The sequence below is a fragment of the Leptodactylus fuscus genome, chromosome 11, assembly GCF_031893055.1.
Source record: "Leptodactylus fuscus isolate aLepFus1 chromosome 11, aLepFus1.hap2, whole genome shotgun sequence".
Lineage (NCBI taxonomy): Eukaryota > Metazoa > Chordata > Amphibia > Anura > Leptodactylidae > Leptodactylus > Leptodactylus fuscus.
The window spans coordinates 9,956,800-9,974,369 of record NC_134275.1 but is presented as its reverse complement, the minus strand read 5'-3'; the positions used below and the strand labels follow the sequence as shown (position 1 = coordinate 9,974,369).

The 17,570-nt window shown below is 46.7% G+C and overlaps 1 protein-coding gene across 3 annotated transcripts in view; it reads left to right on the top strand.

Annotated features, from left to right (window-relative positions):
• Positions 1-17,570, top strand: part of NTNG2 (netrin G2) — a 65,471-nt gene that overhangs the window by 27,090 nt on the left and 20,811 nt on the right. For all 3 annotated transcript variants that reach the window (XM_075260279.1, XM_075260278.1, XM_075260280.1), the window contains exons 3-4: positions 3,082-3,725; positions 16,681-16,853. In XM_075260279.1, coding sequence (XP_075116380.1) covers positions 3,082-3,725; positions 16,681-16,853 — 817 coding nt within the window. The remainder of the gene's footprint in view (positions 1-3,081; positions 3,726-16,680; positions 16,854-17,570) is intronic.

The window sequence follows — 17,570 nt, the reverse complement described above, 5'->3', positions numbered from 1 at the left end:
TTGTGGATGTATTTTTAGTAGTTGTACGTTGACTCCAGGCTCTTGTGGTCACTGCCCAGGCCCCGGACCGCAGGTAACATTGTGGCCGTACATTGAGGGTCCCCTATAGAAGGTGTCACCCTCCCTGACCTTGCAGTCCAGTCACTTATGGATCGTACACGGCTAGGTTTTAGGAAGATGCCAGCGAAATGCAGCAATCAATAAATCCTCAACGAGAGAGCGAATGAGCGCATTTAGGAGCCAGATTTAGAAACTCTGTGAAACAAGGGCCCCATTTCCGTCGTGTGAATAATTTATTTCGACTCAGAGTTGTCTTACCAGTAGGCAGGAAATAGCTTCTTTGCAGAGAAGGCTTTTTTTTTTTTCCTTTCGCCTGTCCCTTTATTTTTTGCTTACAGAGCAGATGGGATTAGCTGTGTAAGGGGCTTTTTAACCCCATCATAGCCACAAGTCATGACATCTGGAAATTACAGCCGTTTTCCTGATTTGCAAGATCTCTGCTTGCTGTCGTTTCATAGGAACCTCCGTTGTTTACCGGTCCTGGTCACGTGATGGACATCCAATGACAGAGCTCCGATAGCCGTCCTGAGATCCTGAAAACTGAAAAATAGAAAGAAATGGCAAAATTCTGGAGGTTTCCTCTGGACCCCTTTAGGTCTGGCCTGCTGTGGCATTTGGGGTTCTTTTTGGGATTTTGGGATGGATGGAGACCTCCAGGTTTGGACTAGAACCGTATGGTGATCTACATTCAGTTTGGTAAAGGGGGTCTAGTAATGATGCTAAAATGCGGCCACATTACAGCCTCACCCCTGTTTCACATTAGCTTTTTTCGTGATTCGTGCGGGCCACTTCCACCAACTTTTTTCACCCTGTAATACCCATCCCTCCACTGATTCCAGGGCAATTGGAAATTTATCTCTAGCCCCCACCGTCCCTGAGCAATCAGCGCTGGTAGTTTTGGTGTCTGACATGGTAACTAAACTCCCTAATGTCAAGTGGGTGGTATCAGGCAGGAGCAGACAAGGGGGTGTGGCTCAGGAGCTCCAAGCAGAGGTGGACAGTGGCAGGGCTCTCAGTCACACCCCTTTCCTACTCCTGTCTGACGCCACCCATGTGACATCAGAGAGTCTAGTCAGCATACTGGAACCAAACGCCCAGCATTGGTTGTTCAGAAACGGTGGGGGCAAGAGGAAAACTTTCAACTGCACCAGAATCAAAGGAGGGGCAGCTACTACAGGATGAGGAGTTCTCAAGTTGATGCAGGTGGTGAAGATGTGCAATATTGTATTGGCCATGTCTTACACCAGCTGCAGCCTGCAGTGTAAAGAATAGTAGCCAGCAGCCATAGTAGCTAGTAGCCATAACTATATCACAGGCCTTTATAGGCACACGTATAAGTACAGTATAGGAAACACAATTACATTAGACACCTACAATGTCGCCACAAGCATCGCAATGAAAACCTCCATCCTTTACACTGCAGGCTCCAAACAGGGGACCATTGCAGATAGAAGCAGATTTCTGTTACCGTGGACCTGGCGGCTCAGGACTGTGAGGGATTCATATAATTCTTGGATCTGTATGTTCTATTTATGAACGCTCCTATAAATGGGTAGATCCTGTGACCGTACAGCGGGGGATGGGTCTATGATGAATCTGCTGCGCTGTCCTGACACCTGTTCTGCAGCTGTGGAATATGTAGACCAAAGCATCTATGTGCGAGGCAGAAAGTGCTCACCGCAATGTTCTACCAGACAAGTGCTAAGTCAGAATAATGGGGGGAGTGGGACGATAAATGGCGCCGGGCTGCTACAAAATTCCAGAAATAAAAATTACAAAATCATCTGGTTTTATGTCAATAAGGAAAAGTTCTGCAGCGTCCTAATAGATGTTATGTCTCTGTTTCTCGCCATTACTGTCACTGGAGGATCGTTACAGGGTTTGTTACAATGTATCAGTAGACTGTAACAAACTATCAGGACAGGAGAGAAATGGAGACGATTGGCCACAATGGTAACAACCCCGCAGCTGCGAGTAAGTATTAGGCCAGGATAGGCTACTTCCTGAGAACAAGCAGAGATCCTAGAATTGGTGAAGAACTGAAAGAAAATCTCATGCGCAGTAGTAACTCTGCTCATGAACCAGGGCGCTCAGGATGAACAGAGATGGGATTCAATAAGATGTTCTATATATGTGTGATCCTGGTTGTCGGTGGCGGGTGGGTGTGGGGGCCCCGCTGGGTTTGTTTGCTCCCCAGTCCTTATCACTTAGTATTCACGCCCTATTGCACATCATTTCAGAATCATTATATGGAATTTCTGGTTGATCCTTTAAAGCTCCTCTCTCAGGATCCTCGGGAGATCCCGGGAACGCAGCGCAGCTTATAGATGACCTTTATTACATTACCAGGGGAAATGTTCTGCTAAGTAGCATCGAGGAGAATTCCTGCCCATGGATCAGTTTGGAGGCTTTGGAAGTCTATAGAAAGGCAATGGTGCTAGAGAGATTTAAAGGGGAAGTCGCCTCGAAGAAGATGAAGCGTTATATAATGGCATCTAGTATATAGGGGATTGGTGCCCATTATGTCACATATGATGCCAGGTCACACCCAGACCCAATACACTAGATCATCTGTCTCATGGACCTCAAGTAGCAGAAATCTACAGGGGAAGTCTGTCTGATATGGGCAGGAGGGTGTTATGTGGTCAATGTATGGTCGTGGTATATGGTGGTATTATGTGAGCACCGTATGGTGTTACCATGTGGTATTATATAGGCAGTGTATGGTGGTGGTATATGGGCACTGTATGGTGGTGTTATTATATGGGCGCTATACGGAAGTGTAATAAGAACAGTCTAGGAGCACATACAATGTTTCTGTACAGGTTGGGCTGCTTGTGTTGTTCTCTTCATGGTAAGACTTCACCCCCCACCACCACATTCACCAAGTTTGGTATATTCATTCACCAGTCACTTTTTGCAGTCCTTCAGGGCCAGGACCAGCCTCTATTTTCCTATGTGGCCTCATGGGCCACGTCTTATTTCTCAGTCACTGAACTTTCTGTTTGTTGCCCCTTGCAGGAGAACCCATACCTCTGCAGCGATGAATGCGATGCCTCCACCCCTGACCTGGCCCACCCCCCCAGTCTCATGGTGGACAAGGACGAAGAAGGTCTGGCCACCTACTGGCAAAGCGTCACTTGGAAACGATACCCCGAGCCGCTGGTCGCCAACATCACCATGTCATGGAACAAAACCATAGAGTTAACGGATGACATTGTGGTGACCTTCGAGTATGGACGCCCTACCGCCATGATGCTGGAGAAATCTTTGGACTATGGAAGGACTTGGCACCCCTACCAATACTATGCTGATGATTGTATCGAAGCGTTTGGCATGACACCCAAGAAGGTGGTGAACTTAATAGCGAGCAACGTTAGCCGCGTGCTGTGCACTGAGGAATACTCCCGCTGGGCAGGCTCCAAGAAGGAGAAGAACGTGGTCTTTGAGGTTCGAGATCGTTTCGCCATCTTTGCTGGTCCAGACTTGAGAAAGATGGAGAACTTGTACACCAGGATGGAGAGCGCCAAGGGTTTGAAAGACTTCTTCACTCTCACCGACCTGCGGCTACGACTCTTAAGGCCAGCGCTAGGTGGAACCTATGTACAACGAGATAATCTGAGGAAGTATTTTTATGCCATCTCCAACATCGAGGTGTCCGCAAGGTGAGCCCAAGAATGTTTCACTTTTAATTCTTCAAGCTAATATGGCCATGTTCATGGGAATACCCCTTTAAGACTTTGTTGACTTAATTTTATAACATGCTTGAACTACATGATGACATATACTCCACTCACAACCAGAGCTGCTGACACAAGCCACATGATTGGCTGTTAGTAGAGAGCGTTGCAGTGTAGGAGCTTAGACGAGTTACACAGCACTAGACCGATTTGTGCAGAAAAAGTTTCCAAGGGCAGCTAGGTGAAGTTTGAATGCAGCTCTGGAAGTGACTGGAGTGTAAGGTATAATAACTACCAACCATAGTCATGACATGCTTGATCTGGATAAAGACTATGTGTCTGTAATATTGGTTCCTACTGTAGCTAAGTTAGAGCCGGTGGTGCCAAGAAATCAGTCAACCTCGGCCTGGCACATGCACAGGCATAGGGTGATGAAGTGCATTTTTGCCCCAGGTGAAGGAAGGCTTCGCGTCTACTCCAGATATTCACAGTAAAGATTAATAAATGCTGTATATGGCCATGGGGCTCGCTCCAGGCCATGGAATCTCACGCACTGAATGGTCAGCTAACCCCCGGCCAAATCAAGCTGCAAATCTGTGCCCTGTATATATATGGTTAACATCCCGGGAACCTTCTGATCAGCCCGGGCCCACGTGCACCACCACACGCCAAGCAAAGTCCTAATTAAGTAATAAGAAGTGCAGAGCTGGTTGTATCTCCAGCATATGCCCTGCAGAAGGAATCCCATCTGCCGGCCCGAGAAGAGCACCGTCCCCAGGGGAGGCCCAAAACAGAATGGCCAGGGCTCTTGTCTGTGACATGCACTTACTGCTGCTCTTGCAGATTTGTTTTGTAAGGTGGGAAGCGGTGTGTTCAGGGACCTGAAATGTATCCGGGCACCTGAGATCTGTCCATTGCTTTACCATTGTCCATTGACCAGGAGACAAGCAGGAGACTTGAGATCAGTCAAAAGGTCTCTTCAAAGATAATGGCCCCATATGCACTTACAATACACATAGGCCGTATTCACACGTCTGCATGTTATGGCCAGCACTACACCCTGCTTATCTAGGGGTTGTCAGCCCCTTCTGTAAATTAAGTGGGGTCTTCCCAGACCTGTCAGTCTTTACTTGGATCTTACATTAAATGATTAGTCTCCAGCCCTAACAATACTACGCTACTGCTGTGAAACTACAACTCCCAGCATGCCTAGCTGCTGCTCTTTGAACTCGTGTAGAAGTGCAATGATTCATCATAAATAATGGCGCCATACAGTGCCTCAAAACAAGACTCATACAAGTAGTAAGCTTATACTGCAGCACGTAACAGCCTATTAAAAAAAAGTAAAAAACACCAGGGGCCCCCTAATGTCCCGGGCCCTGTGGCAGCCACTACCGCTGCTACCCCGGTAGTTACGCCCCTGGGCGGACCCCAGAACCATTTTATGTGGTGACCCCATGAACCTCAGGCCGACACTGCATTTGCCCCTTTTCCTTCCTATGATACTCTCGATGCCTGGAGACCCCGGGGGCCATTCACATCATGGCCCGCACGGCTCCCAGGGCAGCAATAACCTGTAGGATAATCCTGAGTAAATTGCTGCCGTCCGGGCCGTCATCTCAATTGTCAGCTCTTTGTCCAGGACTCATCAATATCCACGTGAGGATCAGAGGGCTAATGAAAGGCAGTAAAAATAGCGAAATGTCAGCACACGGCTAAATTGGAGCAAGGTTATTGTTAGCCCTCAGATCAATAGCGGACAAATGCTTAACGCAACGCTGAGACAACTAACACATGAGAACCCCCCGGGGGGCCCGGAGTTACATCATGAAAAACTGAGAACACCCTTTTATTGCCAGGAAGAGCTGACGTGTGCACAGAATTGCGGATTTCGCAGGCCGTGAAGCCATATTGCACTTTACGCCGTGTATTTTAGAACTGTTACAAACTACTGAAGCTTCCTAGTTTAAGAATAGAATCCCAGACTACAGTATAGACTGACACACAGGCAGCATATGAAGAGGAGAATGTAACGCTATGTAATAGAGCAGTATTGTATGCCATTCACGGTCTTTTGGAAGTTGGGTAACAGCCCCATGATGGCAGATAGGGGGTAGCTGTCCCCCAGCCGGGAGGATGATGGGGGCTGAATAGTATTATTTTGTGGGGAGACCCTTTATAAAGCTTTGCAGTGGTGATAGATCTGAGTGTCGCACTATTATCGAGTGCGTTCTAATCATCCACACTCCCGCCATGCGCTACAATTGACTTTGATGCTAATCCCCGCCACCCGTCAGGTAGTGTAATATACTGCGGCGGAGGGGCCGGTGCCAATCACTATGGAAACCGGAAACAATCAGGATTTTTGGAACAGATGTGAATTCAATCACTCACCCCCTTCGCTGCCCCTCTGAGACCCCGATAAACCAATGCTTATCCCTATGGGAACCCTAAAGAATGAGCTGCAGACCCTAGACAATGGGGTGATCTCGGAAACATGTTCTGTTTAGGATGTGACCCATATGTTGGCCCTTATAGGTGTTGTCCAGGATTAGAAAAACATGGCTGCTTTGTAGCCACGTAGATCCACAGACTGTGTGCGGTATAGCTTCTATGGAGCTGCAATACCAGTCACAACCCATGGACAAGCGTGGCGCTGTTTTTGGAAGAAAGACAAGTATGAAGTGACATGGGGGTGGACCATGACGGGGTACAGAGGGAGCAGAAACTGCATTTGCCCCTTTTTCAGGAGCCATAGGGGGCCAATAAGGTGTCTATGAAGAGGCCAGTACTATAGACGATACATTATAGGGGGTCTGGTACAGATTTAGCATTAGGACGGAAGCTCCGGATGGTTCCTTCTCCTGTTACATTGTAATCAATAACTTCCATCGGGATCATAATCATCTTGACCCCCCCCCCCCCCCCCCCTCTGTCGCTCGCCTCCTGGCTCCATAGCAGATGAATGGCAGAGCTCCTGCTCCCCATCCCCCGCCCTCGCTCTGCCACCGACAGCCCTAATAGGGTCTAATTGGAGTTAATCAGGCATGGGGTGATATTTAGATCCAGTCACTTAAGCGGAGTGCGGTGTCACATTGAGTCGTGGCGCGAGGAATAACATGGAGGAGGAGGAGACGCTGTCAGAGGACTTGTGATATATTCATTTCAGCAGCTCTCAGCGACACTCAGCCATGGATGTCAGTACAGGACGCCGATCCGTCACAGCTAAACTATTATGGGGCCCCCCATAATGAAACGCAGAAGGGGCCTAACTAAGAGCCCCCCAAACATAACACAACTGAATTAAAGAATAAGAAAAGGAGCTTCACACGAAGATTTGTGCCAAAAAATCAGGTAATTTTTTATTGTTAGTAGAGCAAACGTTTTCGGCCTGGATAGACCTTCCTCAGGCTCTGTTAAATGCAGTAAAAAACTGTCACAGATGTTGGTCTGGAGATTTGATATGAGGTCAATTACCTCTGCCGCCGCAATGCCGGGGCCCGCTCTCACCAGGGAGGAATGGAATAGTGCGCACAGGTACAAGGGCGATCTGCCAAAAGGAAGCGACTGAATTAAAGTTCATTTCCACCAGTATATGGAGATAACATTCATATAAAACATCTCTATAGGGGGAGCTCTGCTCAAATGATAGAATCCTGTCTGCCTGTAGTCACCACTAGGGGGAGCTCTGCACAAATGATAGAATTTTGTCTGCTTGTAGTCACCACTAGTGGGAGCTCTGCACAAATAATAGGATTCTGTCTGCTTGTAGTCACCACTAGGGAGAGCTCTGCACAAATGATAGAATTCTGTCTGCCTGTAGTCACTACTAGGGGGAGCTCTGCACAAATGATAGAATTCTGTCTGCCTGTAGTCACTACTAGGGGGAGCTCTGCACAAATGATAGAATTCTGTCTGCCTGTAGTCACTACTAGGGGGAGCTCTGCACAAATGATAGAATTCTGTCTGCCTGTAGTCACTACTAGGGGGAGCTCTGCTCAAATGATAGAATTCTGTCTGCCTGTAGTCACTACTACGGGGAGCTCTGCTCAAATGATAGAATTCTGTTTGCCTGTAGTCACCACTAGGGGGAGCTCTGTACAAATGATAGAATTCTGTCTGCCTGTAGTCACCACTAGGGGGAGCTCTGTACAAATGATAGAATTCTGTCTGCCTGTAGTCACCACTAGGGGGAGCTCTGCACAAATGATAGAATTCTGTCTGCCTGTAGTCACTACTAGGGGGAGCTCTGCACAAATGATAGAATTCTGTCTGCCTGTAGTCACCAATAGGGGGAGCTCTGCACAAATGATAGAATTCTGTCTGCCTGTAGTCACCACTAGGGGGAGCTCTGCACAAATGATAGAATTCTGTCTGTCTGTAGTCACCACTAGGGGGAGCTCTGCACAAATGATAGAATTCTGTCTGCCTGTAGTCACCACTAGGGGAAGTTCTGCACAAATGATATAATTATGTCTGCCTGTAGTCACCACTAGGGGGAGCTCTGCACAAATGATAGAATCCTGTCTGCCTGTAGTCACCACTATGGGGAGCTCTGCACAAATGATAGAATTCTGTCTGTCTGTAGTCACCACTAGGGGGAGCTCTGCACAAATGATAGAATTCTGTCTGTCTGTAGTCACCACTAGGGGGAGCTCTGCACAAATGATAGAATTCTGTCTGCCTGTAGACACCACTAGGGGAAGCTCTGCACAAATTATATAATTCTGTCTGCCTGTAGTCACCACTAGGGGGAGCTCTGCACAAATGATAGGATTCTGTCTGCCTGTAGTCACCACTAGGGGGAGCTCTGCACAAATGATGGAATTCTGTCTGCCTGTAGACACCACTAGGGGGAGCTCTGCACAAATGATAGAATTCTGTCTGCCTGTAGACACCACTAGGGGGAGCTCTGCACAAATGATAGGATTCTGTCTGCCTGTAGTCACCACTAGGGGAAGCTCTGCACAAATGAAAGAATTCTGTCTGCCTGTAGACACCTCTAGGGGAAGTTATGCACAAATGATATAATTATGTCTGCCTGTAGTCACCACTAGGGGGAGCTCTGCACAAATGATGGAATTCTGTCTGCCTGTAGTCACCACTAGGGGGAGCTCTGCACAAATGATGGAATTCTGTCTGCCTGTAGACACCACTAGGGGGAGCTCTGCACAAATGATAGGATTCTGTCTGCCTGTAGTCACCACTAGGGGGAGCTCTGCACAAATGAAAGAATTCTGTCTGCCTGTAGACACCTCTAGGGGAAGTTATGCACAAATGATATAATTATGTCTGCCTGCAGTCACCACTAGGGGGAGCTCTGCACAAATGATAGAATCCTGTCTGCCTGTAGTCACCACTAGGGGAGCTCTGTACAAATGATAGAATTCTGTCTGCCTGTAGTCACCACTAGGGGAGCTCTGCACAAATGATAGGATTCTGTCTGCCTGTAGACAACACTAGGGGGAGCTCTGCACAAATGATAGAATTCTGTCTGCCTGTAGTCACCACTAGGGGGAGCTCTGCACAAATGATAGGATTCTGTCTGCCTGAAGTCACGACTAGGGGGAGCTCTGCTCAAATGATAGAAGTCTGTCTGCCTGTAACACCACTGGGGGGAGCTCTGCGCAACTTATAGAAATCTCTTTGCATGTAGTCACCACTAGGGGGAGGTCACTACACATGGACTGGATGTACTGGAACACAATAGGAGCTGTAGAAATGTGTATGTAGTGAGCTCCTCCTAGTGGCAGGTAGCCAGTATGACAGTGCAGAGTAAAACACCTTTTTTATGTGGCAGACACTCATTCATACCAGTTCACCCCAGATCAGACAGGTGTGGGGGGGCTGTATGATGTATATTATTATACTGCAGACTGGGGGGGGTTCTATGATGTATATTATTATACTGCAGACTGGGGGGCTCTATGATGTATATTATTACACTGCAGACTGGGGGGGGCTCTATGATGTATATTATTACACTGCAGACTGGGGGGGCTCTATGATGTATATAATTATACTGCAGACTGGGGGGGCTCTATGATGTATATTATTATACTTCAGACTGGGGGGGGCTCTAAGATGTATATTATTATACTGCAGACTGGGGGGGCTCTATGATGTATATTATTACACTGCAGACTGGGGGGGCTCTATGATGTATATTATTATACTGAAGACTGGGGGGGCTCTATGATGTATATTATTACACTGCAGACTGGGGGGGCTCTATGATGTACATTATTACACTGCAGACTGGGGGGGGCTCTATGATGTATATTATTACACTGCAGACTGGGGGGGCTCTATGATGTATATAATTATACTGCAGACTGGGGGGGCTCTATGATGTATATTATTATACTTCAGACTGGGGGGGGCTCTAAGATGTATATTATTATACTGCAGACTGGGGGGGCTCTATGATGTATATTATTACACTGCAGACTGGGGGGGCTCTATGATGTATATTATTACACTGCAGACTGGGGGGGCTCTATGATGTATATTATTATACTGCAGACTGGGGGGGCTCTATGATGTATATTATTACACTGAAGACTGGGGGGGCTCTATGATGTATATTGTTATACTGCAGACTGGGAGGGGCTCTATGATGTATATTATTACACTGAAGACTGGGGGGGCTCTATGATGTATATTATTATACTGCAGACTGGGGGGGCTCTATGATGTATATTATTACACTGCAGACTGGGGGGGCTCTATGATGTATATTATTACACTGCAGACTGGGGGGGCTCTATGATGTATATTATTACACTGCAGACTGGGGGGGGACTCTATGATGTATATTATTATACTGAAGACTGGGGGGGGCTCTATGATGCATATTATTATACTGCAGACTGGGGGGGCTCTATGATGTATATTATTACACTGCAGACTGGGGGGGCTCTATGATGTATATTATTACACTGCAGACTGGGGGGGCTCTATGATGTATATTATTACACTGCAGACTGGGGGGGCTCTATGATGTATATTATTACACTGCAGACTGGGGGGGGGACTCTATGATGTATATTATTATACTGAAGACTGGGGGGGGCTCTATGATGCATATTATTATACTGCAGACTGGGGGGCTCTATGATGTATATTATTATACTGCAGACTGGGGGGGCTCTATGATGTATATTATTACACTGCAGACTGGGGGGGCTCTATGATGTATATTATTATACTGCAGACTGGGGGGGCTCTATGATGTATATTATTATACTGAAGACTGGGGGGGCTCTATGATGTATATTATTATACTGCAGACTGGGGGGGGGCTCTATGATGTATATTATTATACTGCAGACTGGGGGGGCTCTATGATGTATATTATTATACTGCAGACTGGGGGGGGGGCTCTATGATGTATATTATTATACTGCAGACTGGGGGGCTCTATGATGTATATTATTATACTGCAGACTGGGGGGGCTCTATGATGTATATTATTATACTGCAGACTGGGGGGCTCTATGATGTATATTATTACACTGCAGACTGGGGAGGGGGCTCTATGATGTACATTATTACACTGCAGACTGGGGGGGCTCTATGATGTATATTATTATACTGCAGACTGGGGGGGGCTCTATGATGTATATTATTATACTGAAGACTGGGGGGCTCTATGATGTATATTATTATACTGCAGACTGCGGGGGGCTCTATGATGTATATTATTATACTGAAGACTGGGGGGGCTCTATGATGTATATTATTACACTGCAGACTGGGGGGGCTCTATGATGTACATTATTACACTGCAGACTGGGGGGGCTCTATGATGTATATTATTATACTGAAGACTGGGGGGGCTCTATGATGTATATTATTACACTGCAGACTGGGGGGGACTCTATGATGTATATTATTATACTGCAGACTGGGGGGGCTCTATAATGTATATTATTATACTGCAGACTGGGGGGGGCTCTATGATGTATATTATTATACTGAAGACTGGGGGGGCTCTATGATGCATATTATTATACTGCAGACTGGGGGGGGCTCTATGATGTATATTATTATACTGAAGACTGGGGGGGCTCTATGATGTATATTATTATACTGCAGACTGGGGGGGCTCTATGATGTATATTATTATACTGCAGACTGGGGGGGCTCTATGATGTATATTATTATACTGCAGACTGGGGGGGCTCTATGATGTATATTATTATACTGCAGACTGGGGGGGCTCTATGATGTATATTATTATACTGCAGACTGGGGGGGGGCTCTATGATGTATATTATTAAACTGCAAACTGGGGGGGCTCTATGATGTATATTATTACACTGCAGACTGGGGGGGACTCTATGATGTATATTATTATACTGCAGACTGGGGGGGCTCTATGATGTATATTATTACACTGCAGACTGGGGGGGCTCTATGATGTATATTATTATACTGCAGACTGGGGGGGCTCTATGATGTATATTATTATACTGCAGACTGGGGGGACTCTATGATGTATATTATTATACTGCAGACTGGGGGGGCTCTATGATGTATATTATTATACTGCAGACTGGGGGGGCTCTATGATGTATATTATTATACTGAAGACTGGGGGGGCTCTATGATGTATATTATTAAACTGCAGACTGGGGGGCTCTATGATGTATATTATTACACTGCAGACTGGGGGGGCTCTATGATGTATATTATTACACTGCAGACTGGGGGGCTCTATGATGTATATTATTACACTGCAGACTGGGGGGGCTCTATGATGTATATTATTACACTGCAGACTGGGGGGGCTCTATGATGTATATTATTACACTGCAGACTGGGGGGGGTACTCTATGATGTATATTATTATACTGAAGACTGGGGGGGCTCTATGATGTATATTATTAAACTGCAAACTGGGGGGGCTCTATGATGTATATTATTACACTGCAGACTGGGGGGGCTCTATGATGTATATTATTATACTGAAGACTGGGGGGGCTCTATGATGTATATTATTAAACTGCAGACTGGGGGGCTCTATTATGTATATTATTACACTGCAGACTGGGGGGGCTCTATGATGTATATTATTACACTGCAGACTGGGGGGCTCTATGATGTATATTATTACACTGCAGACTGGGGGGGCTCTATGATGTATATTATTATACTGCAGACTGGGGGGGGCTCTATGATGTATATTATTACACTGCAGACTGGGGGGGCTCTATGATGTATATTATTATACTGCAGACTGGGGGGCTCTATGATGTATATTATTAAACTGCAGACTGGGGGGCTCTATGATGTATATTATTACACTGCAGACTGGGGGGGCTCTATGATGTATATTATTACACTGCAGACTGGGGGGCTCTATGATGTATATTATTACACTGCAGACTGGGGGGGCTCTATGATGTATATTATTACACTGCAGACTGGGGGGGGCTCTATGATGTATATTATTACACTGCAGACTGGGGGGGGTACTCTATGATGTATATTATTATACTGAAGACTGGGGGGGCTCTATGATGTATATTATTATACTGCAGACTGGGGGGGGCTTTATGATCTATATTATTACACTGCAGACTGGGGGGGCTCTATGATGTATATTATTATACTGCAGACTGGGGGGGGCTCTATGATGTATATTATTACACTGCAAACTGGGGGGGGCTCTATGATGTATATTATTATACTGCAGACTGGGGGGGCTCTATGATGTATATTATTATACTGCAGACTGGTGGGGGGGCTCTATGATGTATATTATTATACTGCAGACTGGGGGGGCTCTATGATGTATATTATTATACTGCAGACTGGTGGGGGGGCTCTATGATGTATATTATTACACTGCAGACTGGGGGGGGCTCTATGATGTATATTATTATACTGCAGACTGCGGGGGGCTCTATGATGTATATTATTATACTGAAGACTGGGGGGGCTCTATGATGTATATTATTACACTGCAGACTGGGGGGGACTCTATGATGTATATTAATATACTGCAGACTGGGGGGGGCTCTATGATGTATATTATTACACTGCAGACTGGGGGGGCTCTATGATGTATATTATTATACTGCAGACTGGGGGGGGCTCTATGATGTATATTATTAAACTGCAAACTGGGGGGGCTCTATGATGTATATTATTACACTGCAGACTGGGGGGGCTCTATGATGTATATTATTATACTGAAGACTGGGGGGGCTCTATGATGTATATTATTATACTGCAGACTGGGGGGGCTCTATGATGTATATTATTATACTGCAGACTGGGGGGGCTCTATGATGTATATTATTACACTGCAGACTGGGGGGGCTCTATGATGTATATTATTACACTGCAGACTGGGGGGCTCTATGATGTATATTATTACACTGCAGACTGGGGGGGCTCTAAGATGTATATTATTATACTGCAGACTGGGGGGGCTCTATGATGTATATTATTACACTGCAGACTGGGGGGGCTCTATGATGTATATTATTATACTGCAGACTGGGGGGGCTCTATGATGTATATTATTACACTGCAGACTGGGGGGCTCTATGATGTATATTATTACACTGCAGACTGGGGGGGCTCTATGATGTATATTATTACACTGCAGACTGGGGGGGCTCTATGATGTATATTATTACACTGCAGACTGGGGGGGGCTCTATGATGTATATTATTACACTGCAGACTGGGGGGGTACTCTATGATGTATATTATTATACTGAAGACTGGGGGGGCTCTATGATGTATATTATTATACTGCAGACTGGGGGGGCTTTATGATCTATATTATTACACTGCAGACTGGGGGGGCTCTATGATGTATATTATTATACTGCAGACTGGGGGGGGCTCTATGATGTATATTATTACACTGCAAACTGGGGGGGGCTCTATGATGTATATTATTATACTGCAGACTGGGGGGGCTCTATGATGTATATTATTATACTGCAGACTGGTGGGGGGGCTCTATGATGTATATTATTATACTGCAGACTGGGGGGGTCTCTATGATGTATATTATTATACTGCAGACCGGGGGGGCTCTATGATGTATATTATTATACTGCAGACTGGGGGGGGCTCTATGATGTATATTATTATACTGCAGACTGGGGGGGCTCTATGATGTATATTATTATACTGCAGACTGGGGGGGGGGCTCTATGATGTATATTATTATACTGCAGACTGGGGGGGCTCTATGATGTATATTATTATACTGCAGACTGGGGGGGCTCTATGATGTATATTATTATACTGCAGACTGGGGGGGCTCTATGATGTATATTATTACACTGCAGACATACAGCCGGCTTTGGTCCTCTCCTTGGAGGGCTCATTCTCATGCACATGGCGGTGTCCTCTCTGAGGCATGTTGTGTATGGAGTAGTGAACATGGCCTGTGCTCGCTCATGTGTGCCGGCGCCGGGCGGGGTGCCTACATATGTGTCTGTCTTACAGTAGCCGCACTGATTAAGGTGGCAGGTGCAGGAGGCAGCCGGCCGTGGACATTAAATAATTCACGTCTTCACTGCTTTCTATGCAAGTGGACAGGACAGAAATGCAGATTGTGCTCGGCCGCCTCAGGAAGACGTATACAGTATATATATATATGAAGTGCTGATCCCTGCCCCAGCCGTATCCTTAATGTTCACCTGTCACCTCCTACTAGCAGATGGGGAAATGATGGATGGGGCCGGGAAGTCTCCGTATTAACCTGTTCAGTGACATAAGTGTGCACTGCGCCCACCAGATCAACATGCTGCACTTCTGAAATACTCTGTACTGCTGTGACCCTGCTCCTCCACTATGTAACTCTCACCCTGTGACCGCCCTATAAGATCAGCACACACCTCTCCTGAAATACTCTGTACTGCTGGAGACCCTGCTCCTCCACTATGTAACTCTCACCCTGTGACCTCCCCTATAAGATCAGCACACTCTTCTCCTGAAATACTCTGTGCTGCTGGGGACCTTGCTCCTTCCTCTGACTAGTCTGTTTTTCTCCGACCACTACCCCCATCATCCTCTCTCAATGTCACGGTTAGCCGCTACGTTTAACCGATTCGCGCTCCGTCCTTCCTGTAAAGCTTATAAAATTTACATCTAAGCTCTGGGACCTCTCATTGCAGATCAAACACCAAAAAAATTACTAATTCCTTCGCCGTCTCCCGACTCCTCGTTAATATATAATACGGATGATATTTCAAAGGATCCTCGGTAGAGATGAGCGGCGTGGCGTGCGCAGGACTGGCTGCTCTGCAGACATGGGCTCTAGAGCCACCGCTCCTGGGGCCCCCGCCAAAGTGATGGCATCTGTATACACCATAAGGGCATATACATAGAGTGGGTGAAGACGGGGCATTATAGAGCCCCAGACATAGGGGCTCACCTTCTAAAAGAGTGGAGCATGCTAGGAGTTGTAGTTCCACAACAGACGGAGTGCTGAAGGTTACTGACCCCACTATAGGACCTCTAATGATATGCCCTTGGTCGATGAAAAGCAAACTCGGTTCTGGTTGTGAACAACCCCTTTAAGTAACACTTGCAAGAGTGCAAAATATGAAGTCCGAACAGGAGTCAGAGCTCACGTTATCTGATACAGAGCACCAAAACCTCTGCACACTTCAGTTACATGATATAATTCTGACTACCAGCAGCCACCACTAGGGGGAGCTCATTGAATACAGAGTTGTATGGGAGCTATAGAAACCTGTATGTCGTGAGCTCCCCCTAATGGCAGCTGCAGTCAGAATGTTATGTCACCCAATGTCTTAAAGTGCATTTCCTCTATGCAGGACGCACTGCCATATTCAGAGCATCCATATCCCTTTAATATCGTCTCCCCATCACCTGCCCTAAAAGATTTTGCAGCGTCTCACTTTGTAGCAGTCTTCACATGAACGTTCTCTGTCCACAGGTGTAAATGTAACCTGCATGCCAACGCTTGCAACTTCCGAGAGGGGGCGCTGCAGTGTGAATGTGAGCATAACACCACGGGGCAGGACTGCGGCAGGTGCAAGAAGAGTTTCCGCAACCGGTCGTGGCGATCCGGATCTTACACTCCGCTGCCTCACGGATCTCCAAACTCATGTAAGTAAGATCTTCTGCCTGAAGATGCCGAAGGAAAGCAGCCAAGTGTCAACCAGGCGACCTTTGCTTTACAGGTGTCTAAGGATGTGAAAAAAAACATGGCTGCTTTCTTCAGGAAACAGCGCCACCCTTGTCCACAGGTCGTGTCTGGCATTGCAGTACATTTCCATAGAAGTGAATAGGACTGAGCTGTAGTAGCACATACAATCTGTAGTCAGGGGTGGAGTAAAGGCTGCACCCAGGCCCAGGAGCCTTAGGGGGGCCTATAAGGGGTCTCTTCCCAAGTACTATAGACAGTACATTAGAGTTGGGGGCCCGGTACAGATGTTGTGTTGGGGTCCAAGAGGTTCATGTTACGCCTCAGCCTAGACCCCACCCCACCCATTATATTGTCAGCCATTATTGCCAGATATCGTGCGCCCCCAGCCCAGTATATGTCACCCCATGTACTTGTCTGGATGCTGAGATCAGATTTGCCTTTTAGTTCCTGCGTTTTTGGCGTTTTCCAGGGAGACGCCCCCCCCACCCCCTCCACTTTCCCTTTAAACATCTGCACTTTAAATTGATCAAAGCCCCGAGAGCGCGGTGACTCGGGTGTCACCGGGACCGGCAGAGACGGAGGATTTCAAAGAGAACAAGCTTGTCAGCAGTCTGTATCCCTTCAAAGGACCTGACAACCACAGGCCGGGGGTAGCCTCACAGACTTGTTCTCCGCTC